We start from the raw sequence: 27,552 nt of genomic DNA, 5'->3' as shown, positions 1-27,552 counted from the left end.
GATTTTAAACATATGGTTGTTTGGTTTTTCATTTGATACATGGGTTGTTGGTTATTTATTTGAGAAATATGATTGGTTTTTTAGTTGAGACATATGGTTTGTTTGGAATGTTTTCTATTACTTATACTTCTTTAAACTTTACCTTTTGATACTTTATATTTTGTTTAGAAAGTATAATTTTTAAAAGTATTTATAATTTTTTAAATACTTAAACTGTAAATAAAATTTTTATTAACCGGTTTTATGTAAATAAATTTGTTGTAATCAATGTGTAATTACTATCATTATGTAATTACTATAATCATTATGTAACTACTATATATAAAATTATATAGTAAACCTCCACTTTTTTTTAAATTTATCAAAAGATAATAATTTGTATGAATTTGTTTCCTTTTATAAATTTTATAACCAACAATTTATAAATTTTTTTTTAAAAAAATCAGCCATTAAATTTTAGAATATTTACCTCCATTTAATTTTAATGGTAATTTGTTTCCTTTTTTACATTTAGAACCGAATTTTTTTTAAAAAATTTATAGTTTCCTTTTTTATGATCACTTCCAATACTATAAGAACCTCTACTCTTATTCATAATACACACTCAATGTTTTATACTAAAGGTTGTACAAGTCTAATCAGAAAACTCTCTCCCCACATTCATCTTTTTTGAAGTTTTGACGTTTGGTCATTTCTCATACACGTAAGTTTTATCTTTTTACATTATACTTGTATGTTTATATTGTTCTAAGTCATTTTAATACATTGGTATGTTATATATGATACAATTTTCGGATATGCCAAAGCGTGCACAACGTCAACCTTTAACTTCATTTCCACTTCCTATTGGTGTTGAACCTTCCAATAGTATGTACTTTATTTTTAAATTTGTGTACAAATACAATAAAAAATAATATATTAGGTAACTATGTTAAGTAATGTTAATTTTACTTAAAATTTTGTAGGTGCTGTTGGTAGAAGACCTTTGTCTAACATTACGAATGGTAATGTTTGCAATTTTTTAGAAATGAATTGATTGTTTTTTTTATAAATACTTAAAAAAGTACTATATGCATTTTATTCTTCAGTTGATCCTAATCAAGTTGAGCATCAAGACTATGCTGAACGTAGAAAGTTAAGGAAATTGTATTTGGACAATAAAAGAAGAAATGCAAATAATAAATCGTCCACTTCACAAAACCCCATTCGTTCATCCAACGTTTCATCATCCGATACAAATGTTTGCCATGTCGTAACACCGATTCGTTCAGCCTCTTATATCAATAACATGAATGGACGTATTTTACCAACCACACCTTTAACAAATTCCTACGTGGCGTGTAAGTCAGTTTTGTGTTTCTTTACTATGATTATGTGTTTATTTTTTATTTTTAAATAAAAAATTATGTAATACATAAACATATTTGATTGGTACATTGGAGTTTATTTGTTGCAGTTCAAGCTGGAAGAAGTCCATTGACTAATATAACAAATGGTAAATTTTTTATTTTTGTACACATGAATATAATTTTTCATTTTAAATTTGTTTAACATTACAAATGGTAAATTATTTGTTTTTTATAAAGGAATTCGTTTGGTAATGTATAATTTGATAATTTATGGATATCTATTTTTTTCAGTTTCTTATAATGATGTTGAGAATAAAAAATCAGCTGAACGAAGAAGATTAAAGAAACTACATGAAGATAATAAGAGACATAATGTGACCAACAAGTTAAACACAACAGAAAACGTAATTCGATCATCCAATGTTTTTTCATCCAATACAAATGATTGCCGTGTTGTAACACCAATTCCTTCATCATCTTATATCAATACTATTGATCGACGTATCTTGCCAACCACACCTTTAACAAATCCGTACGAGGCATATACCTCAGGTTGGTGTTATTTACTTACATATTTAAATTATATTTATTATTTATTATGATTATGAGTATTTTTTAAATAAAAAATTATGTAATACATAAACATGTTTCATACGGTGACTTATACTTTTTTTGTTGTAGTTGAAGATGAAAGAAGTCCATTGGTTAATATTACAAACGGTACATTCTATAATTTTTTACATATGCATACGTTTTTTCATTTATAATTTGTGTAACATTACAAATGGTAAACTCTTTGGTTTTTTATACAAAAATACAAATTTTATTGTATAATTTGATATTATACGGATATCCATATTTTTTTTCAGTTGCTATTAATGATCTTGAGCATCAACAATCAGCTGAACGAAGAAAATATAGGAAATTACGTTTGGATAATAAGAGAAATAATTTGAGTAACCAATCTTCTATTTCAAAAGACGTTACTCGGTCATTCAATGTTTCTGCATCCCATACAAATGAATGCCGGATCGTAACACCAATGCGTTCATTCTCTTATATCAATACCTTCGATCCACGTTTTGATTCAACCACACCTTTAACAAATCTGTCTGAAGCATCTACTTCAGGTTGGTGTTATGTATTTATGTTTTTAACATTTCTTTTTTTATTTTTATTTTGACATCTATATTTTTTTGTTGGTTTCAACATATAGGTGTAAATAGGAAACAAAGAGGTAAACAAAGGTTTTCTACTAATCAGGGTAGAAACGTATATCCTATTCCAATGCTTGATTTATCTTCTGACGATCATATTATTCCTCAACAATTAGTTGAAGATCCATACAAAGGAGTTTCTAACAGTAAGTACCTTACACACTCACTACTTTAAGTTCCACTTGAAGAACGTCATTATATTAATTTCATAAAGAATAACACAAAATGATATATTTTTTATGCTCAATAATAGATTATTTGGATCATGTTGATCAAGTAGTTGTATGCGACATATGTAATGCTAAGTTGTGGAAAGTTGAGGCCGGAAAAGGAAAGCTTTACTCAGGAAGAACAACTTATATGCTTTGTTGTGCTTATGGAAAAGTACATCTTCCTAATTTTAAAGAGACGTGTCTGGAATATCAAAGTCTTTTTAAGAGTTTAGACGAAAGGAGCAAGCATTTCTTACTGAATATTCGTCGTTTTAATTCTATGTTTTCGTTCACTTCAATGGGTGGTAAAGTTGATTCGAAAATCAATAGAGGAGATGCTCCGTATGTATACCGAATTAGTGGCAAGAATTATCATACACTGGGAAGTCTTCTTCCTAAAGAAGGTGGTGAACCAAAGTTTGCGCAGCTTTACATATACGACACAGATAATGAAGTCTGTAATCGCAAAACCGTATTTAGGTATTTCTGGAAACCATTTATTTATTAATTTTTTTTATTTATTTTTGGTTGTATGTTATATAAACTTTTAGTTATACTTTTGCTTTTTTCTTACAATTGCTTTGCAGTAACTCAAACAAACCAGCTTCCGCAACTTCTGATATGCTTGACACTGAACTGATAGAGTACCTTAAGGTGATTTTAGATTCAAATAATGAGCTGGTGAAAACATAGAGACGTGTACGAGATTGGTTTGTTGATAATCCTCAAGTTGACTTAAAATTAAGGCTTAAGGCAAATAGGTCTAAAGATGGTCGTACATACAACCTACCGACGTCATCCGAAGTTGCTGCGCTTATTGTTGGAAACATTGAGGAAGCTCTTGATAATCGTGATGTAATTGTTGAGTCAAAGAAAGATGGTCTACAACGTATTAGCGAGCTTCATCCTTCTTATCTCGCGCTTCAGTATCCATTGCTTTTCCCCTTTGGTGAAGATGGTTACCGGATTGATATTCTTCATAGAGAAGGAAGGGCATCAATGAAGAAGAAAGAGTCAAAATGTACAATGAGAGAGTATTTTGCTTACCATGTTCAAGATAGAGTGAATCATTTCTCTTTGATTCTCAATGCCCGAAGACTTTTGCAACAGTTCTTGGTTGACGTATATACGATGATTGAAAGTGAACGATTACTATTCATACGTATGCAGCAAAAAAAACTGAGATCTGAGACATATGATAACCTTAAAAAGCTTCAACAAAATGGTAATCCAGATATGTCAAACGTTGGAACACGCGTACTACTACCGTCTTCGTTTACCGGTGGATCGCGTTATATGAGGGAGAATTATTATGATGCGATGGCCATTTGCAAATAGTTTGGCTACCCTGATTTTTTCATTACGATCACTTGCAATCCTAAATGGCCGGAGATTAAAAGATTTCTAAAGGACACGAAGATTAATCCCGAGGATAGGCCGGATATTTTATGTCGATTGTTCAAAATTAAGCTTGACGCAATCATGAAAGACTTCCGAGAGAAATCTTTATTCGGCAATGCATCGGCAGGTAAGGATCCATATAAATCGGTTACTTTATTATAATATTTTTTGGTATGCTACGTTCATAACCGTAACTTCAAAATAAGTATTTTAATATTAACTATCCTATTGCAGTTGTCTATACTATAGAGTTTCAGAAACGAGGGCTACCGCATGCGCATATCTGTCTGTTCTTACATGACGAAAGTAAGCTTCCTTCGGTTGAGCATGTTGACAACTTCATTTCTGCCGAGATACCTGACAAAAACTTAGAACCAGATCTATATACTCTTGTCAGCGAGTATATGATTCACGGACCTTGTGGTGTTGCAAAACCAAATTGCCCGTGTATGGTCGACGGTAAATGTTCGAAGAAATTTCCTAAGAAGTTCTGTGATAAGACTTCTCTAGATTCTAATGGTTATCCGGTATATAGAAGAGCCGATTCAGGTGTTTTTGTTGAGAAATCTGGTATTCAGCTTGATAACAGAAGCGTGGTTCCGTATAGCAAAACCCTATTGAGACGTTATCAAGCACACATTAACGTCGAATGGTGTAACTAGGCTGCGTCTATTAAGTATTTGTTTAAATACATTAACAAAGGACCAGATAGGGCTGAATTTGGTTTTGTACCAAATGGTGATGAAGGTCAGCTTGAAGATGGAAAAGATGAAATCAAAGAGTATTACGATTGTAGATATCTCTCGGCGTGCGAAGCTTCATGGCGCATATTTGCATTTGATGTTCATTATCGTTATCCATCTGTAATCAGGCTTCCGTTTCATCTACCTGATAAACAAAACGTTATATACGGCCCTGATAACGAAGTTGATAGTGTTCTAGAAAAACGTTCTGTTTCTTCTACGATGTTTTTGGGGTGGATGGAAAAGAACGAAAAAGATCCGTTGGAACGCACCCTTACTTACGTTGAGTTCCCAACTAAATTTGTTTGGAAGAAGGATGAAAGGATATGGGATAAACGCATAATAGGCAAAACCATTGGTCGTATTCATTGTGTGAATCCTTCTATGGGCGAGGCATACTTTTTAAGAATTCTTCTTAATAAGGTAGTAGGTCCTAAGTCTTTTGAAGACATTCGTACTGTAAATGGACAAGTCTTCCCAACATTTAGAGATGCGTGCTACGCTAGAGGCCTTTTAGATGACGACAAGGAGTATATAGAAGCTATCAAAGAGGCGTACTACACAGGTTCTGGTTACTATCTTCGTAATCTGTTTGCTACAATGTTGGCGTCTAATACCTTATCAAAGCCTGAACATGTTTGGGAAAACACATGGGAGTACCTTGCGGATGGTATTTTATACAATCGACAAAGCTTTTGAGGATCGAAGGTACGCAAATTGTTATGTAATATTTTTGTCAGTTATATTTTACACGTTAGTTTTAATTAATTTCATTTTTTATTTACAAGAATTTTAATAATTTATTTACATAAATTTAATAGGTTTGTCTCTTCCAGAAGAACAAATAAGGAACCTAACGTTGTTGGAAATTGAGCGTTACTTATTACGTAACAACTCAAGTTTAAGTCGGTTTCCGTCTATGCCTCAACCCGACAGTGAATCAATATATTCAGCAGACAACCGTTTAATTGCTGATGAGCTTAGGTACGATGTAAGCGCTACTGCCATTGAATTTGATAATAATTTAAGCAGCCTAACCGATGAGCAGCGTTTAGTGTTTGATGAGATAATTGAAGCAGTTAATAGTAATGCTGGTGGTTTGTTCTTCGTATATGGCTACGGAGGTACTGGTAAGACGTTTCTTTGGAAGACATTATCTGCATCCATTAGTAAAGGCGATATTGTACTAAATGTTGCATCAAGTGGAATCGCATCTCTGTTGTTACCTGGTGGGCGTACTGCACATTCAAGGTTTCATATACCTCTAAATTTAATAGAAACCTCGATGTGTTTTATTAAACTCGATGATGACGTTGCTGATTTACTGAAAAAAACGAAATTGATCATTTGGGATGAAGCACCGATGAATCATAAACATGCGTTTGAAGCACTTGACCGAACAATGAAAGATATCTTCAAATGTGAGATGACATTTGGTGGAAAAGTTATGGTCTTCGGTGGTGACTTTAGACAAATACTTCCAGTTGTACCAAATGGCAGTAGGCGAGATATCGTTAATGCTTCAATCACGTCGTCGTATATTTGGAGTAGTTGCAAGGTCCTTACGTTAACCAAAAACATGAGGTTAACGGTAGGAGCGAACGCATCTGATATAGAGGAGATTAAAGGTTTTGCGGATTGGTTGCTTGACTTGGGCGAGGGAAAGATCGGTGACAGTGATGATTGTGAGGTGGTTATAGATATTCCTGAAGATTTGTTAATCAAGTGTTCTGAGGATCCTATGTCAGATCTGATCGAATTTGTATATCCTTCACTTCTTCAACTGTACAAAGATAAAGATTATTTAGCTGAAAGAGCTATTCTGGCACCAACAAACGAGGTTGTTCAAGAAATAAATGAAAATTTGCTTGATTCGTTTCCTGGCGATGAAGTGGAGTATCTGAGTTCTGATAGTATTTGTCAAACCGATCAAGGAAAGAGTGAAGCAAATGCGAGACTATATTCTCCCGATGTTCTAAATGGTTTAAAAATTTCTGGTCTGCCTAATCATCGATTAGTCCTTAAAGTTGGTGTACCTGTAATGTTGCTTCGTAATATCGATCAACAAAATGGTTTGTGCAACGGTACGAGACTACGGATTACTAAACTTTATAAACATGTTATAGAGGCGGAGATTATATCCGGAGGAAACATAGGGACCAGAACGTTTATTCCACGAATTAGTTTAACACCGTCGGATAAAAGAATTCCTATCAAGTTTCAACGACGACAATTCCCTATAAATGTATGTTTTGCAATGACTATAAATAAAAGTCAAGGACAATCTCTATCGACTGTTGGATTGTATTTGAAATATCCAGTTTTCTCTCATGGTCAGCTTTATGTTGCGTTATCAAGAGTTAAAAGCAGAGGCGGTGTGAAGTTGCTTATACTAGACAAAGATGGGAATGTAACGAGTAAAACAACAAATGTAGTCTACAAGGAAGTTTTTTCCGAAATTTGAATTGTTTTTTGTTTTTTTTCTTCCAATGTATGCGTATGTACAAAGTATTATATTTCAAAGGAAATAATATGGTTTTGGATGAAGCCGCGCATCGCGCGGGCATTAACCTAGTATATATATATATATATAAAGATTAAAAGATGATCGTATCCAGAGTGATGACTTGCTCTAAGGCTTGTCTGACTTTTAGCGACTTCAAAGAATCGATCTGATCTCCGATGAAACCCATCGTCCCAAAGTTACGTCGGAAGTTTCGACCAACTCAACCAACTGTTCAAAAATGAAAATTAGAGATGAAATTCTAGTGACGTACTAACCTTGATTTTGTGTATTACCACTGTATCCTCCACCACCACCGCCGCCACCATAACCTCCACCCCGCCACAGTTTCCGCCGTAAGATCCGCCTCTGCCGAAACATATCTAATACCTTAGATGCCTTATGAACAACGTCCCGGCAAATCGCTGTAGTTTTCTCGGTCCGATGTGAACAATACTCATCGGAAAATCGGTAATTCGCTCCATCTCCATGATCCGATGCTGATTTTCACAAAAAAAGACTGATTCTTTCGCCGTTCATGATTTGTAGAGGCTGATGCAAGGAAAAGTCTGTTTTGAAGGGTCTATTTAGGGTTAGAACACACTTTCAAAATTTGATGAGAAAAAGTAAATTAAATCAACGCAAATTTAAAATTGATTGAAAAACTAAATCAACACAATTTCATAATTGATTGAAAAAACTAAACTAACACAATTCCAACAAAAATCGAAAAAAAAACTATATTAACAGAACTTCAATACGAATCGAAAAACCAAATTAACACAATTTCAAACAAAATTAAGTAATTAACACAATTTCAAAAATGATCTAATAAACTAAACTGATTGAAAGACAGTTTAAAATAATGAAATTAACCTAACTTCACATAATGTATTAACCTAACTAAAAGCTAACAAATCAAACAAAAAAAATCCACTTATTTAAACACAATCAAGCAACAATATAGAAACAAACTGTAAAGTGATAAGTTATTGTCACACCCCCAAAATACCACCTAGGGAGTGTCCCTGTCAGGCGTGTGACAAACCAATAACGAGCCACTAATCATATTGAACCAATCATAATGTTGAATAAAATCATCAATTATTCTGAAAAGTACTGTCAATAAGTTTAAAAGAAAACCAACATGTTCAGCGGAAGCAAATAAAAGAAAACATAATTAACTGTTTCAGTTTAAATGTGTGAAATCAATAAACCCATCATTCGTATCCAATCAGCACGACCCATGACCACTCCAGCTACTTCAGACAGCAAGTTCCAAATCCATATAACCTAACAACCTGCGAGCATGCAACAAGTGTATCAGACAACGCTGGTGAGTTCATAGTTTTACGAAAACGTTAATTACCAAGTGATTAGTTAATCCACTGAATTCAATTCTAAAAGTAATGTTGAGAACAATGTTGATAATACCCCAATACAAGACGGCTTCTGATTATTTTGCCCTTTCTCCAATGCTCCTATCAAAGCATTGGTCATGACTAGGTCATTAGTTCAACACCCGTCCTCCCAGGAACGGGGTGAGGTTGCCAAACCTAAGTAGCGCTACTAACTAATACCATGTTACCTTCCCGGTAACCAAACAACACGGAGGGACTTTAAAGGTGATAGGAAGAGTATATTATCCAACATTCCCGTTTTTACCCAAAAGACTTATCCCTCCCAGGAATACCCACTGACTGTCCCAACCACCGGGACGCATGCTCAAGAGATGAACTCACCTTGGTTTTGCTCGGTAAGATTAGTTACTCGATTTAACAGTTGACCGAATACGCCCTATGAAGATTTACCAGAACACTCAGTTTAGTATTCCAATTTCACTTATGTCATACAATTTTCTCACATGTCACGCAAACAGTGTACTAGCATTAAACGAGTTGTGCAAGTTGTTTCAGTCAATCAACATTATCCATGTCTCACGAAAACATTTATCAAATCCTGTCATCTAAACTGTTACACTCATTAAATCACAAGCATTACTCGACATATTGCAACTACTCACATACTGCTCATATAATCATTCTTCATAACATACATGATTTGGTTCACCACACCTTCTGTTTATTAATGTGAGTTTACAAGACCATTCGGCCCAATCCTACCAACAGTTAATATGCAACTCAATGGTTATGTTTAACCAACCCCCTACTTAATTAGAAACCTATATTATATTTCACCTATTCCGTTTTGATAATTTTAGTGCAACCCATTACTAATAACCAACCCAGTACTCTTAACAATTCGTTTAACATAGATCAGACCAATTAATATATATGCAATCTGTTCAAGTAATCGGCCCAAATGTAAAGCATGTATGTGTATCACAACTATTAACAGGCCCAAGTTAACTCTATATCCCATCTTAAGTGTTGATGCTAGTTCACAAATTAATGTTGCAACAGCCCATTTATATTTCATCTATCAATATGCAAACATAACCCATACACTAATTCTATTTCATGAATAATACAAATAACAGTCTAACACCATAAACCTACACATATACTACTCAAACATTCATCCAAACCCAACAGTTACATATGCCGCCCATTAAAGTACCCAAGCCCAGTTCGTTCCCCTAAGGCCGAGGGTGCGGCCCAGTTGTCATCCAGTGTAATGCCCAGCCTAATCGTTAAAAGTAATTTACCCAGCCAAAGGTGTGCCCAAATTAGATACAAACGAGATCAATTTACAATTCTTATAGACTCTAATCAGCATCTTAGGATCAACCACATCATCATTCCAATCGGTTGTCATGCATCAATCATTTATCAATACCTAATTTCCATTATGGCAGATATCATACTGCCGATATATTCATTCATGTAACAAATATTCATATGAGCAATATATATATACATAAATAAGATATACATATGATCGAGATACACACATAGAAAAGATTTACACATAGTCAAGTACCAATAACAGAGTCAAGGAAATCATAATCAAACTGATTCGTACAAGTGCTAACCATGTTAACCATATATCACAACCATGCATCCAAGTAATCATTAACGAACAACCCTACCCGTTCTATGCACACCATACATCGTCCCGTATAAAATTGAATCGATAAGTTCATACAGGACCGAAAACAATTAACAAGAATCAACACAAGAACGAATTCACTCACCGAGAGACTGTAGGGTTGCAAGGCAGAACGATAAGCTTCAGAGATGGGGAGGGCTTCGGCTGAAAAAGGTGGTTTCTCGCTGATGAGGGGGACGGGTATGTTGTTCTCGTGATTCAAGAGAGGGTAGAGGTAAACTAGGGTTTTTGATATTATTTGTGGTTTACGTAATATAACACAAGGGGGTTATGGGTTTCAAAGGGTGTGGGCCGATGAAAGGTTTTGAATAGTATGGCCTCCGGCCCAGACTAATATCATGAAGACTAAACATGTTCGCGACCCAAGTGAGGAACTAGACGAGGCTCACTACATCATTTATTCTACTACGCACACACGAACACGCCAATGCGACCTAAGTAATTAAGCACATATAACACGTTTAACGACTTCGTGTATAGCTAGTCCGTTAAACACACGCAATCATAAAGTGACGCACGAGATAGGAAGATAGCATAGAGATACACACTGAAAGTTGTGGGATTTCAAGCAATGTTAGCCTTAATCATCCGGGTTCTCACATCATCCCCAACTTGAAAGAAATTTCGTCCCGAAATTTGACAAGTAAGACTCAAACAACAAGGTGTTAGATTAGGATGATTGTGAATTTTTCCTCGGGTACCACATCATCCCCAACTTGAAAGGAATTTCGCCCCGAAATTCACCGGTTGCATCAGATTTAGATTAATTGACAGGAAAAAGTTGAGGATACTTCAGCTTCATCCGATCCTCACGCTCCCGCGTGAACTCCGGTCCACGACTTGAGTTCCAACGAATCTCACGATTGAAATTCGACTGTGTTAACAGTGGATTTCTCAACAAGGGTATCACAAGTGTTGCGTCGAATAGACGCTTCTTTATCTAATTCGTCAGGTAACTTGAGTTTGTAGGTTACGCTTCCGATTCTTCCCAGATTGTTGAATGGTCCATCGTGACGTCTGTTAAGCTCGCCATACTTCCCAAGCATTCTACACCCTTACAGGGTGAGACTCTCAGCACGATACGATCGCCTAGTGACAAAATCTATGACAGTCTGCTCTCATTTCCATACATGCATTTCTGATTGCTAATATCCCACCTTGACTTTCCACCCATGTCAAACTTCGTTCTTATGCGTGGCTATATAGGCCTTCAGACCCGGTCATTCGTACATGGTCTTCGGGTTTCAATACGTCCTATTAAAACTCAGGTGATTAGGCTATCGAGATCCGCGTGCTTCGCCTGCACCAGTTCCCTAATGTTGTTGTATAGTGAGGTCCATATTCGTTTCACGAAGTGGCAAATATTGTCCAACCTGTCAAAGGTTGCTTCCCCATGCCCCGCATGGGTTAATCTTGAGAACTCTCTTCCTTCGAAACAAGGGTATACAGGAGGCCCTTGTAATCGGTCTAGGTAGTGCATTTGGTACCGTCCAAGTAATGCCTCCAATTTAAATCCAAAGACTACGGCTTCCACCGCAGGTCGTGACTCGTGCGGTCCTTCCTGTGAGTCCACCACGTAAGTCGTCGCCTTCTCATGTTGTATCGGTGCATAACCGGGACTCTAATTCGAACAATCATGGTATACCGCCAGACCATCCGTACCCTCAGATAGGAGTGGTGCTCAGTGCGTTGCAGAGTTGGGTTTCAAAAGTTGAAAAGACGTTCCGCGACTTTGTTTTCCCAAGAATTCACAGCTCCCAGCTGTGCTAAGGAGGTTGTAGTTACGCAATCTTCGAAAATCCTATGATGAATCTGTGATAGTATCCAGCGAACTCAAAGGATTGCTGTATCCCAGAAGGAAATCAGGATTTGCATAAGGTCAATTCTAAAATTCCACCTAACGATGTGGAGGTAAACCAGGTAACTCTTTAGAAGACACGTCAAAAAAATTCACGAATAACATGAAGATACTCGATCTTCCTTCCTTAAAGTGGCGAATCGATGACGAGAGCTAGAATAGCAGAGTAGCCCTTCCGTAGACACTTCTGGGCTTTCACGACTGAGACGATGCCAACAATGGCACCACTACGATGATCTTGAATTGATAAGGATTCCCCACTGGGGAGAGGGATACGCATGATTTTTCTCTTTACAGAGAATTTTCGCTCAACGACTACGTCAAAACTTACAAGAATATCGGGAAGTGGGTCAATGTCGAACACTTGACCCATGAGATCAAGCTTACCAACAAAAGAACATGAGAAGATCGATATACTATCAGCTAATTTTACTACATGCTTATTTTACTAGAGGGGCGGGAGTCAGTCCTAACTGACGACTGAACCCTAAGGCACATAACTCCAATCGAAACAAGAGTCAAACAAAACAGAAGCAGAAAAAGATCATTCAAAGAAGACGTACCGGTCTCAACATTGCCATCATTGCGAGTTTCCCTCAGTGCCAATAGTAAATACTCTTCCACGTGCTCCGTTCCCACCATTGTTCCCATTGTTGTCATTCCCAGTATTGTTGTTGTTGCCAACATTCTGATTAAGCTGAGGGCAATCCCGCTTAAAATGACCCTCATCACCACACTGAAAGCACCCCTTTTGATTTCCCCGATTCTGTTGAGGTTGTTGCCTCTCTTGTTGCTGTGGCTGCTGCTGCGGCGGCTTTGGGAGCCAGACCCTACAATCTTTGGCCATATGGCCCACCTTGTTGCACCTATGACATACTCGGGTGCACGGTCCGCGATGGTGGAACATACACTTATCACACTTTGGTAGCTTTCCCGCGTAAGAACCCTGATTTGAATTGTTGCTCTGATTCTGGTTCACAGAGGATGTCTGGCTGAAACTACGGTGGATGCTGTTGTCTGCCCTTTTCTGAGATTGGCTGGCACTGGTAGCTTTATCAGTATCATTCCATTTCCGCTTGTTATCACTACCAGGTGTTGTAGCTGTAGCAGTCGAGATGGTAGCAGAAACACGTGGCGGCAGGTTGCCACGTTCGACCTCTTGGTCAGTAATCTTATGTGCCAAACGGACGATTCGGGGCAGATTGTCTAAGTTTGCAGCAGTAACGTACCCCTTAACAGCTGGTGCTAAACCCTTGAGATACAACTCAATTCGCCGAGGTGGGGGTCGAGACATGTTAGGGCACAAAGTTGCTAAATCATTAGACCTCCTAGTGTATGCTTCAATCTCAGACCCCTCCATTTTCAGGTTGTAGAACTCGTTCTCCAGTTTCTGAATCTCATCACGAGGACAATACTCCGCTCGCATCAACTCCTTGAAATCATCCCAGGTAGTGGCATTCGCCATCTCAATACCCAACATTTGTACTTGGGCATTCCACCAAGTTAAGGCACCATCCTCCAAAGTGCCTGTAGCATACTTCACACGGTCCCCCACGGGACAGTTGCACATAGCAAATACTGATTCAGCCTTCTCGAACCAACGCAAGAGTCCCACAGCCCCTTCAGTCCCACTGAAGGTCTGTGGCTTACAATCCATGAAGGTCTTAAACGTGCAGGCAGGCGGATTGTGTTGATTCGCAGGTTGACCTAAAACGAAGGGACGTACAACACACAAGTAAGATTCGAGTATACGTCACAAGGATAGAGAGTAATTGGCAACATATCGTACCAGCCTGGTAAGCCGCTAGGGCTTCAGCTACACGAGTGTTGATCAAGTTGGTTAATTCGGCCTGGGTCATAGCAATGTGACCACATCCATGTCCTCGTCCACTCATAATTCTATAGGAGAAGAGGGAAAAGGTTACGAGTCGAAATGAGGTACAGGTCAAGTATCACGTTGAAACCTACAATCTACCAAGTTTACACACAATAGGGCAGAACCCTTCTCACGCTCATTAAGCCTCACTGGGATTTGCATGCACCTCGCGTTATTATTATGTGTGCACCCATAATAATAAGGCGACTTGCATGCTTATCTCAGTGCCTCTTAACTTGCGCAAAAAGGTTCACCACATTCAAATAGCAAGCGAAAGGTTTTACAGGATCAAAAATCACAATAGTCGAAGGCTAGTGTCACACTAACAGATCACATAACAGGGTTGGTAATATAAGGGCTCATGCTGTTGTGCCAAGTGTGCATTCACGTGCAATGTCATACATAAGTGTACACTAGATATACTATCCAATAGTAAATGAGAAACGAACCTTGCAGTCTGGAGCTGAGTGTCATGGTCGATTTCGGTCCTGTTCGGTTATAGTCTGGTTTTATGAAAACGTTTTAAAACCAAGTTCACTATAACCAGGGCTCTGATACCAAACTGTCACACCCCCAAAATACCACCTAGGGAGTGTCCTTGTCAGGCGTGTGACAAACCAATAACGAGCCACTAATCATATTGAACCAATCATAATGTTGAATAAAATCATCAATTATTCTGAAAAGTACTGTCAATAAGTTTAAAAGAAAACCAACATGTTCAGCGGAAGCAAATAAAAGAAAACATAATTAACTGTTTCAGTTTAAATGTGTGAAATCAATAAACCCATCATTCGTATCCAATCAGCACGACCCATGACCACTCCAGCTACTTCAGACAGCAAGTTCCAAATCCATATAACCTAACAACCTGCGAGCATGCAACAAGTGTATCAGACAACGCTGGTGAGTTCATAGTTTTACGAAAACGTTAATTACCAAGTGATTAGTTAATCCACTGAATTCAATTCTAAAAGTAATGTTGAGAACAATGTTGATAATACCCCAATACAAGACGGCTTCTGATTATTTTGCCCTTTCTCCAATGCTCCTATCAAAGCATTGGTCATGACTAGGTCATTAGTTCAACACCCGTCCTCCCAGGAACGGGGTGAGGTTGCCAAACCTAAGTAGCGCTACTAACTAATACCATGTTACCTTCCCGGTAACCAAACAACACGGAGGGACTTTAAAGGTGATAGGAAGAGTATATTATCCAACATTCCCGTTTTTACCCAAAAGACTTATCCCTCCCAGGAATACCCACTGACTGTCCCAACCACCGGGACGCATGCTCAAGAGATGAACTCACCTTGGTTTTGCTCGGTAAGATTAGTTACTCGATTTAACAGTTGACCGAATACGCCCTATGAAGATTTACCAGAACACTCAGTTTAGTATTCCAATTTCACTTATGTCATACAATTTTCTCACATGTCACGCAAACAGTGTACTAGCATTAAACGAGTTGTGCAAGTTGTTTCAGTCAATCAACATTATCCATGTCTCACGAAAACATTTATCAAATCCTGTCATCTAAACTGTTACACTCATTAAATCACAAGCATTACTCGACATATTGCAACTACTCACATACTGCTCATATAATCATTCTTCATAACATACATGATTTGGTTCACCACACCTTCTGTTTATTAATGTGAGTTTACAAGACCATTCGGCCCAATCCTACCAACAGTTAATATGCAACTCAATGGTTATGTTTAACCAACCCCCTACTTAATTAGAAACCTATATTATATTTCACCTATTCCGTTTTGATAATTTTAGTGCAACCCATTACTAATAACCAACCCAGTACTCTTAACAATTCGTTTAACATAGATCAGACCAATTAATATATATGCAATCTGTTCAAGTAATCGGCCCAAATGTAAAGCATGTATGTGTATCACAACTATTAACAGGCCCAAGTTAACTCTATATCCCATCTTAAGTGTTGATGCTAGTTCACAAATTAATGTTGCAACAGCCCATTTATATTTCATCTATCAATATGCAAACATAACCCATACACTAATTCTATTTCATGAATAATACAAATAACAGTCTAACACCATAAACCTACACATATACTACTCAAACATTCATCCAAACCCAACAGTTACATATGCCGCCCATTAAAGTACCCAAGCCCAGTTCGTTCCCCTAAGGCCGAGGGTGCGGCCCAGTTGTCATCCAGTGTAATGCCCAGCCTAATCGTTAAAAGTAATTTACCCAGCCAAAGGTGTGCCCAAATTAGATACAAACGAGATCAATTTACAATTCTTATAGACTCTAATCAGCATCTTAGGATCAACCACATCATCATTCCAATCGGTTGTCATGCATCAATCATTTATCAATACCTAATTTCCATTATGGCAGATATCATACTGCCGATATATTCATTCATGTAACAAATATTCATATGAGCAATATATATATACATAAATAAGATATACATATGATCGAGATACACACATAGACAAGATTTACACATAGTCAAGTACCAATAACAGAGTCAAGGAAATCATAATCAAACTGATTCGTACAAGTGCTAACCATGTTAACCATATATCACAACCATGCATCCAAGTAATCATTAACGAACAACCCTACCCGTTCTATCCACACCATACATCGTCCCGTATAAAATTGAATCGATAAGTTCATACAGGACCGAAAACAATTAACAAGAATCAACACAAGAACGAATTCACTCACCGAGAGACTGTAGGGTTGCAAGGCAGAACGATAAGCTTCAGAGATGGGGAGGGCTTCGGCTGAAAAAGGTGGTTTCTCGCTGATGAGGGGGACGGGTATGTTGTTCTCGTGATTCAAGAGAGGGTAGAGGTAAACTAGGGTTTTTGATATTATTTGTGGTTTACGTAATATAACACAAGGGGGTTATGGGTTTCAAAGGGTGTGGGCCGATGAAAGGTTTTGAATAGTATGGCCTCCGGCCCAGACTAATATCATGAAGTCTAAACATGTTCGCGGCCCAAGTGAGGAACTAGACGAGGCTCACTACATCATTTATTCTACTACGCACACACGAACACGCCAATGCGACCTAAGTAATTAAGCACATATAACACGTTTAACGACTTCGTGTATAGCTAGTCCGTTAAACACACGCAATCATAAAGTGACGCACGAGATAGGAAGATAGCATAGAGATACACACTGAAAGTTGTGGGATTTCAAGCAATGTTAGCCTTAATCATCCGGGTTGTCACAGTTATACCATTCCGGTTCTGAGTTAGGGTTTGTGTTTGGGCCACAGCCGGTTGACCAGACGCAACACGACTCCACACGTTGACTTCTGGCACTCGATCAGCATTCTACCTAGGGTTAGCCGGAGTCTGTTGACTTTGCTGACCACGGCCGAGACCACTTCCGATCCCACCGGATTCTTGACCCCTGCCTCTACCTCTACCTCTACCTCTACCGCCTCCATAATTTTCCTGATACTGTTCCTGCTGTTGATTACTGTATTGTTGCGAATAGTTTCCGTTTCGTCCACCGCGATGATAACCACCACCGCGGCCACCGCCTCCTCTGCCGCCATTACCCCGGCCACCACCGCGGTAACCACTGTCATTTCCGCCGCGATTGTAGTTGTTACGCTCCATTGTGAATTTGTGAACCCTAGGTTTGGAACAATTTGGAACAGTTTACACCGGTGTGATTGATCGTTTATGTGATGGTTGTGATTGATGAGATGATTGTTTGAATTGAAATTGGTTGAGATATGAGATATTTTGAGTGGTTCAACATGTTTCGACTGAAATATTTGGATCTGGGTGATATGTTTCGACTGAAATAGAAGTGAGGAGAAAGAATGGCATTACCGTAATTATGAGTAAAGGGCATTATTGTAATTTGGTCGGTGCACCGACATTTCTCTTTAAGATTATATAAATGAGAATAAATTATTTGACCGTTGGAAATTCATATATTTATACCCGTTACAAGTATTATAAAAGTTATAACTTATTACTTGTTTAGATATTTAAATTTATTTTACAGGTAGAGGATCCTGTAAAAAGTGGGACTTTTATGAGAAATGTGAGAAATAATTTGGGAATGTCAAGTGTCCTTTATCCTAATTAATTCAAAAGGGTATATTAGTAATTTGACATTTTTATCATTTAATTGATTTCCAAGAATAACTGCCAAAAAAAAACTGCCGATGAGTTTTTTAAGGTTTGAATCGAATTTTGAATTAGGAGAAATTTTAGGAAACATTATACATCTGATTGTTTTATATTCTTCATCATCTTTTAATCGCAACATCTTTAATCATACATTGTTCATGGCGTGGTGTTTTAAAAAATTGGAGACATTGACTATGATTCAAGTCATGGTGTTTTATCTAGAGACATTGTTTATGGCGTGGTGTTTTATCTATGACTTGAATCATAGATGTTTAAAACACCACGCCATGAACAATGTCTCCAGATAAAACACCATGACTTGAATCATAGTCATGGTGTTTTAAAATCTGGGAATGTTTTGTATTGATAAAACACCACGCCATGAACAATGTCTCCAGATAAAACACCATGACTTGAATCATAGTCATGGTGTTTTAAAATCTGGGAATGTTTTGTATTGATAAAACACCACGCCATGAACAATGTCTCCAGATAAAACACCATGACTTGAATCATAGTCATGGTGTTTTAAAATCTGGGAATGTTTTGTATTGATAAAACACCACGCCATGAACAATGTCTCCAGATAAACACCATGACTTGAAGCATAGATGTTTAAAACACCACGCCATGAACAATGTCTCCAGATAAAACACCATGACTTGAATCATAGATGTTTAAAACACCACGCCATGAACAATGTCTCCAGATAAAACACCATGACTTGAATCATAGTCAATTTTATCCAGTTGTTTTAAAACACCACGCCATGAATCTGATTACAGTTCTCTTTATGATAATGTATGACGAATATGTAACCAAAGACCTCCTACAATTAAGGTGAATCATTAATTCCTATATTTAAGGAAAAAGGAGTGAATGTAGGAGTTTTTGGTCGTGTATGATATGGTTACCATATTTCAAACATTGAAAAAGACACTATTGCCCTTCAATTTTACATAAGGCCCCTCTAATTAAAACACAATTTACATTTTTATACCCTATTGATCTCAACCATTAGATCAAATATCCAATAGTTTAAAACACTTTTTACCCTTCTTACATTTTAGACACTTCTTACCATATCCCTACCCTTATTTTACAAAGCTTACAGATTCTTAAACTAACATTAAAGTTATCATAAATATACACAAAATAAAATTTTGAAAGACCTTATGGAAGGGAGATCTATTCTACGACCAGCGGATCTGCTTGTCTTTGGTTGGGCTAGAGGGAAACATGCTTGTGTGAACCTCACGGGGGTTTCCTCTCTGGTTGATTTAAGGAAAAACGAGTTTGTAGCTGGACAAGCAGCAAGAAAGACAGAATCGAAGAAAGTTGATAACCACGCTAAAGCTTGTGCAGAGACCCAGCATGTTTTTGTCCCTTTTGCCTTTGACACATTTGGCTCCCTAGCGCTAGGAGCTATCTAAGGGTTATCCACAACAATTGTTCAGCCTCAGGGGGTAGGGTTTTGTCTTTGGTAGATTAGGGTTTGCGATTCAGAAAAGGGTGGCGACGCAACTTGTTGCCCGTCTACCTTCTGTTTTGATGTAACTTAGCAAGTATAAAATGAATTTGAGTATTTAAAAAAGGAAAAGAAATACAAATAACCCCATCCCACCTGTCCGTCACAAAGATGCACGTCCATCACGGACCGTGGCATTTTTTAGCATCCTTGAAAGCTCATTACGCGTGTTCTAAAGATTAAGGTGTTGTTTGTTTTTTCAGAGGTACAACGTATGCAGTCTGCGGACCACATCTGCAGACATCTGTAGTAGAAGAGGTGGACCAAACCTCTGCAGTATGTAAGAAGAAAGCTGTTTGTTTTTTAGCTTCTACAAGCTGCTGAAATAAACTGAAATATAAATAAACTGATTTTTTAAACTTAAAAGAGTTTTTCAACATTCAAATTTAAATAATACTTATACAATATTGAAATAATATTCATAAAAAAACAATACCATTTTTTTTAAATCATTTATTCCATTCTTTGCATTAACTGCTCAGCAATCTCATCTCGTAACGGAGCATCCGATGCAGTACCATGTGCTTCAACCTCATCTTCATCGGCATCAACGTCAACTTGCCTTTTCTACCAACCGTGTTTATCTCATCAATGCAAGTCTCTAATAAGCATAAGCATTTTAGATGCTCATTTGACCATTGTTGTTTCTTTTCCATTTCTATTAATCAACAAACAAGCAATTAACATACTAGGCGCGAATCAATTAAGCATAATCAAACGTTTTAAAGCAACAACATAATACGCATGACAAACAATTTATCACAATAAACATCTAAATTCCACAATAGAACATCTAATCATAACAAACAAAAAACTCTAATGAAACAATTTATCACAATGAACATCTAAATTCCATAACAAACACAAAAAATTAACACAATCATAAGAAACACCAAAAATCAGAATAAAAACACCAAAAATTTCATAATAAAACACCAAAAAAATTCATAACACCCAAAATTTCATAACAAAACACCAAAAATTTCGTAACGAAACACCAAACATTTCATAACAAACACCAATTTATCCAATGAACATCTAATTAAGAACTAACATTATAAAAAAAAAAAAACAAATCATCATCATCATCATCATCATCACCATCATCATACTTAGTATATCCCACCAATAGCAAAGCTAAGGTAGGGTCTGAGACGGTAAAATGTAGATAGCCTTACCTCTATCCCGTAGAAATAGAGGCTGCTTCCAGTGAGACCCCCGACTCGGTAGTAGTTTTGCATCAAGCCTTGGACATAAGGCACATAACACTCAGCAATTGGGACAAAAGCCGATTAGCGCATGTACCCCATTGTCTTTCGGCTATCAACGCCACCGCATGATGCATGATTAATTGTCCCTCGCTTTTTAACGTTATTTTCACAAAATTAGTAAAATAACGTTAAAATTAGTGCACTTTCACTTTTGCCCCCCAAGGGCCACACATATATACATTATATGTGCATACCGTAAGCGGACCGTTATAAAAAAATAAACAAAGATGTACATAATTGTGAAGATGCTGCCGGCTGAAGGAAGAGGAGGGAGATGGCAGCGGCGGCGGGGAGGAGGTGAGGCGGCGGCGGCTGGGGCGGAGGAGATGTGGTGGAGAAGGAGAAGGAGCTCTGCTAGGGTTTTTGTGTGTTTTGTGATATCCGGCAAAAAAGAAAGGCAAGAAGAGGTGAGAAGAGCTTGACCCACATCTGCACTAAAAAGAGGACGCGCAGAGGTTTTTTAATGAAAGATCTTCGAGAAAACAAACAATCTTTAGACCCAAACGTCTGCGCATGGTCTGTGCGACACAGACATTAGAGGTCAGGAAGCTCTTCTCTGAAAAAAACAAACAGCACCTAAGAAACTTAACATAAAGTGTCCAGATCCATCTTCACCCATCCATTTAAATACTCGTTTTACACCTCTATTTTAAAAAATGGCCAACAATCTTTGTTGTGTTCAATCATGAATTGATCCTAAAAAAAGAATCGAACAATTCTACATAACATACATCCACAATAACTATGTACCTTCATTCCCTTGTCCTTTTTGATCCTGTCTCAATAACACAAAACTTTTGAGATCATACACCTTTTGGTCCGGTCCGGCCTGTTTGAATGCCACAACTTTTTCATCTGATCCTTTAGGCCCGACCCAGTTGAATTGACGTTCATACATCCATCCTACCCCATGTTAGAGAAGATACCTGAGAAGTTGGGCATCCTATCAATATGTTTCAAGGCCCGTTCAGCGATTGGTCGGGTTTGATAATCACCATGTTTAAACGCATCAACGAGTGCGGTGGTCACACTCGGGTCACCGGAGACCTCAGAAGCAATATCTGTGGTTCGTAAAAGTCTTTCCACCATCCAAACGGCCAGTTCCTTTAAACTTTCTGTTTGTTTTTCGAGTAAAACATCGAGAATCGGTCTTATTCCCTCGATTTCACATAAAACATTCACTGCTCCTTCTATATTCACACCGTCATCCAACAAAGTTGATAAAGCCCGTAAGGATGCTTCAACAACTTTATCATTTGTATGGTCCAATAGAGCTACTAAACGGGCCAAAGCTTGTCCTTCTATTAGACAAAAAGTATCGCGTTGTGTACACGTACCACGGTGGACCCGACACAAACCCATCATCACAGGTTGGTTACTCATACAAGGAAAAATGGACCCGCAAAACCCAGGCGATGGCAGTTCGGGTAGTCTCGTCAAGTGTTTGGACTCTTTTGAGAGGTTATGTAAAGCGAGCGCGGAAACCATTTGCACGTTGTCGAGCCCGTTTGCTTGAAGGAGTTCGGTGAATAAGCCCGTGAGGTCATAATCTCGGCAAAATGAAACCGATTTCGGGTCTTCTGGCAAAACAAATGTAATTCTTGATAGCACCCGCACAAGTCCTTCTAAATACGGTGTTACAAACCGACTGCTTCTCGTTTCTCCTTGCCTAATCACTTTTATTCTCGAGACCACAATTACAAAATCGCCACTGTCTAGCATTTGTGTCGTGAGCCTGACGTCCATTTCGGGTAAGTCCGCCACGATCCCGATGGCAGCTGCTTGTTCTTCAGTGCTCGTAATATTTTCGGCGATTACTTTAAACAAACTACTAAGGTGGCCCGCGGGCCCACACAAACAATCCGCCAACTCTAGGCCCATGTGGATCGAGAGGTTTTGTAAAAGTTTTATTGATACCATACGTAAATCCTTTTGTGGGGCTTCAATGAATTGAACCAAACTTATGGTGGCACCCAAGCTTTTGATGGCGTCAGCCACCCCAACCGCAGTGGCTGGAGAGTTGGTTAACCCGACAAGAACTTGTAAAAGCTTGCATTCTATAGACGGGCCCGTGTTGCTGATTAACTGAAGTAGGTTGTGGATTATGTCTTCCGACACTAGGGTTTGGTGGTTGGGGCCTACTGGGATGGAGTCAAAGTTAGAGTCAGAGTTGACTATGTTGGCGAGGATTGTGGCACATACTTCTTTTAGGCGCATCGGGAGGTGGGCGGGTCCTGCAAAGAGATCTTTAACTAGGGGTGAGAGAATGCCCTCATCAACTAAGACTTTTGCACTCGGTTCACAGGACGAAACTTGATTTAGGGCCTTTAGAGCTGCTTCTCTAGATTGCATGTCATTACTTTTCATCAGGTTGATTAATGATGAACCGACTGTTGTTGCTACATATGCTTTCACATCATTGCTGAGTGCCAGGTCACCAAGGTACGAAGCCATCGATACTTTGATTTCGTGGGAACCTGAAAATATATTTCCATATTGGCGTGTTATATTAGGGAAGGGTACTATCAACATTTAGTAACTACAGAAACTATAGATACAAGTACCTTCAAGCAGAAGTGTCAGAAGAGGTTGCAATCTACCATTTGCAGCCATTTGCCTCACATTATTCTCACTTTTCTCCAGATTTTCGAGAGTTTTGTCAGCCTTCTCGACAATTAAAGGATTTTCTGATTTGCTGCTTGTCATTCCAACCAAAATAAGAATTGCTCCATTAACAGAACCAATTTTGTCACATAAAGATTCAGATTTTGAGAGCTCGAAAAGCAATGAGACGGCTTCTTCCCTTTCTGACTGCTCATGATTCAAAAACTTGACGATTGTGCGCACTTTATCACCTTCTGCCATTATTTCCTGCAAAACAATTTTGACCCATTTACTTATAAATGGTCGTGACTTGTCTCAAACAAGTCCAATGAAAAAGTTAAGCTAAAAGGGAAACGGATTGAAAGTCGCCCGAAGTCTATGTTTTTAATGCTTACAAGTGTACAACCTCCTCCTAAATATTTATATTTAAAAGTTCATATAGTTATTGTACTAATATTGCTATTGTAATCATATATAAGTCATAAAATATGGGAAAATGTACTTGTGGGGCAACCCGAACCGACCCAGTTTGACGCAATTTAACAAGTACTAACATAAATTGTTTCCAGGGCCGGCTCAACCATTTTGGTGGCCTAAGGCGAAGTAAAATCTTGTGGCCTTTTTCCCAAAAAAATGTATGTGATTGAAAGTTAAACTTGAAGGGCCCAAGTGTAATTAATTGAAAGATTGTGTTAAAATTTAAAAACAAGAAAAAAAATGGTGAACCAAGGATTCGAACCCGGGTCTCACCAACATCCATACATACACAAAACCATTACACTACCAACCATCAATCTATTGATAACCCACACCCTAAATCTTTTATAAATGGACAATGGTTTCATCAAATTGTGGAGGCCCTATAGTTTTGGTGGCCCAAGGCCCAAGCCTCAATTGGCTTACCCTTGGGCCGGCCCTGATTGTTTCAACATGGACCCATTTTGACCCGTTACCCAACCTGCCCATCTTGCCATTTACTTATAATGGGTTTGATTTGGGATGTCACTTATCACAAACAAGTCAAATGAAAAAATTAAGCTAAAAGCGAAACGGCTCACCCAAAGTCTACTTTTTGATACAACCTCCTAAATCATCATATTCGTATATTTGGATTATCACTGTAGTAATATTGGCTTGTAGTCAAAATTTACGCATTAAATATACATAAAAAGATTTAAAAATTAACAAAAACGTTTTTGCGAGGCAACTTGACCTGACCCATTTCAACAAGTATAAAAATAACCATTACCCGACCAGCTCATCTTGTCACCTCTAGAACGAGGATATACAAACTATTCGGTTACCTTATTATCATTGTCATCCTCTACCACAATCTTCAGAGTTTCCAAAGCTCTAAGCCTAACTTTACGGATTGTGCTCTTCAACATTTCAACTATCGAGGGTATGAGCTCAGCATTACGGATTATGTGTTTGTTTGAAACATTTTTTCCAGCAAATTGTTGAATAAACCTTAAAGCCTGCAAAATATCACTTTCGGAACTGTTAAGAGTTAAAGATTTAAAGGCCATGTCAAGCTGAACAGCTTCATTCCGAGCATTCCATTCTTCAATTGTCTTTCTCAAAGCAATACTTGGATTCATATCCGTTGTGTTTACTTCTCTTAACGTCATGGGGCAAACGAGCTTTCTTCCATTTTCTTTGCAATCATCGAACCATTTTTCAATAGCTTCACGTTCAAAAGTTTGACCGGTTTCTATGGTAACAGGGTCTTTCATAATCTGTTTTGAAAGAGGGCATATGAATGCATCATATATAGGCTCTGTAATTTTTCTTTCGTATTGAAAACTATCATCAGATTGGCTGCCAATGTCACGACTTCCATCCCAACTTCCAGCCATTACATCCAAATCCAACTGAAACTATGACTCTTTTTTCACACTGCATCAAAACTTTAATCACCTAAATGGATAACTCAAAAGCATTTTAAACAGCATATACGACTTATACGTGCCAAAGTAGTTAAAAAGGGTATAAAGATCAGATATCTGGTATTTCCATTAATCAATAGTTCAGTATTCACATAAAACTTACTATCGAATATGATCGATATTATTTCATTTATTAACTACATTAATTCGAATGCATTTCAGGAAGAACGTGAAGCACTACAAATTCTTGAAAAAATTATTACATAAGTCTGCATATCAAAGAGAGTGTACATCAGACTCGCAACACATAAATCACAATCATGACTGTCACTACAGCTCGGATTGTTAGTAATCATAACTGAATAAGAAACATTTCTTCTTCAGCATCTATCAATCAAATATAATGAAGTATATAAGCAAGAATTTAGTGGCGGCTTTGATGGTGTGCGGGGAAGACCTCCGTACAAGGCCCGTGATTTCGAGGGGCACACGATTTAAAAAGAAAATCCGATATGTATATGTTATTTTTTTAAATAGTAAACACGTACCAATTCCAATACAGGCCCATTTACAAATCATTTTTACGGTTTAGAATTTAGCTCATTTGACAATAAGTTTATTGAGCCCAATACTAAAGTGATTTTTTTTAAATAATCATAAAACATTACGGAAGGACACATTTTTTCAAGCTCGAACAGGGTACGTGAACGAAAAAACAAAAGCAGATTCACTCCAACAGATACAAATAAGATCTAAAATCGATGCTCAAAACCTAAACCGGATAAAAACTTATATGTATCCATCAATTGTGTATTATATAGAAAAAAAATTAGGTATATTTACCTTGAAATTTTGCTAGCTAGGTCAATGGAAATTTCACAACAGGCTGTCACCTACACCAATGATCAAAACAAAAGTCAATCAAACCATATATTAATCACATTAAGTCAATTAGAAATTAAAATCTCATAAACTTGAACGAATTTTGACATGAGATCAAGTAAAAAACTCACTGATTTGACATTGTAAGTTGCAGATCATACAGAGTGAGATCAAATGAATTAGCTTGATGAGCAGACTTCAATTTGTGCATAATTTGATAGTAGGTGATGGTTAGGGATAGAAGAATAGAAAATGGATGGAAACTAGGGTTCCGATTTCAAGTTAGAGAGTTGAATGGAGCGTTTGAAGTAGAAATTGGGGGGTTTGAAGTTGATCACAAAGTCCAGCTGGTCGCTGTGTGTGTGTGTGTGTGTGTGAGAGAGAGAGAGAGAGAGAGAGAAAGAGGAGTGACAGTTGTATGTATGTGTGTGTGTTTCCCTGCAAAGTCCAGGATGCTCGCTCAGCTTGGCACCTTGCCATGGATTCAAGGAATTTCATTTACACTTCTTAAAAATAAATAAACTAAAACACAAACTTGAGTATTGAACTATTGATATTGATATTGATAATTGATAAATAAACTAAAACACAAACTTGAGTATTGATTTAGTTGAGGAATATTGTACGTTAACATCTATATATATATATAGAGTAAGGTTAACATACAAAAAGCCTTATCATACATCACGTAGGAGACAATGGTAACCGTTGGATCAGGGGTATAATCACGCATGGGACCACATAATCACGCATGGGACCACATAATCACGCATGGGACTATAATCACGCACGTTCTATGATAATAACGCACGTTATATTTTTTGTCATGTATGTTAATGTAGGTTAAGCCTTGAAGTACATTATACTTTCTCTCTCTTTCTCTCTCTCTCTCTATATATATATATATATATATATATATATATGGGTGAGGTTCTAAAGTGAACACTAGTGTATTTGTGAACTGAGTGAATAAATCCTGGTCAT

The 27,552-nt window shown here is 37.6% G+C and overlaps 2 protein-coding genes across 4 annotated transcripts; one reads left to right on the top strand and one right to left on the bottom strand.

Moving 5' to 3' along the window:
• Positions 1-4,260: 4,260 nt before the first annotated feature.
• On the top strand, positions 4,261-7,386 carry LOC110914350. Its single transcript, XM_035984477.1, has 4 exons — positions 4,261-4,306; positions 4,414-4,706; positions 4,842-5,592; positions 5,744-7,386. The coding sequence occupies exons 1-4, from the start codon at positions 4,261-4,263 to the stop codon at positions 7,384-7,386; spliced, it is 2,733 nt and encodes a 910-aa protein (XP_035840370.1).
• Positions 7,387-20,499: 13,113 nt separating this feature from the next.
• LOC110912665 (U-box domain-containing protein 44) lies at positions 20,500-27,102 on the bottom strand. 3 transcript variants are annotated; one of them, XR_004880686.1, is made up of 6 exons: positions 26,700-27,102; positions 26,530-26,579; positions 25,102-25,696; positions 23,758-24,064; positions 21,944-23,670; positions 20,500-20,580 (listed from the first exon to the last, which is right to left on the bottom strand). XR_004880686.1 is itself a non-coding variant. In XM_022157441.2 (5 exons), exons 3-5 carry the CDS (start codon positions 25,654-25,656, stop codon positions 22,097-22,099), a joined length of 2,436 nt encoding a protein of 811 aa, XP_022013133.1. In that variant the 5' UTR covers positions 25,657-25,696; positions 26,530-26,579; positions 26,700-27,102; the 3' UTR covers positions 21,785-22,096. The 3 variants fall into 3 exon arrangements, 2 of the variants coding, with proteins under 2 accessions (XP_022013133.1, XP_035839652.1); XM_022157441.2 differs by lacking the exon at positions 20,500-20,580 and having other exon boundaries at positions 21,785-23,670; XM_035983759.1 differs by lacking the exon at positions 20,500-20,580 and having other exon boundaries at positions 21,785-23,670; positions 25,102-25,707; positions 26,700-27,056.
• Positions 27,103-27,552: the final 450 nt, after the last annotated feature.

This window comes from Helianthus annuus, chromosome 15 (genome assembly GCF_002127325.2).
Source record: "Helianthus annuus cultivar XRQ/B chromosome 15, HanXRQr2.0-SUNRISE, whole genome shotgun sequence".
Lineage (NCBI taxonomy): Eukaryota > Viridiplantae > Streptophyta > Magnoliopsida > Asterales > Asteraceae > Helianthus > Helianthus annuus.
Note: the sequence above shows the minus strand (reverse complement) of the source record. Positions and strands in the feature narration are given on the sequence as shown.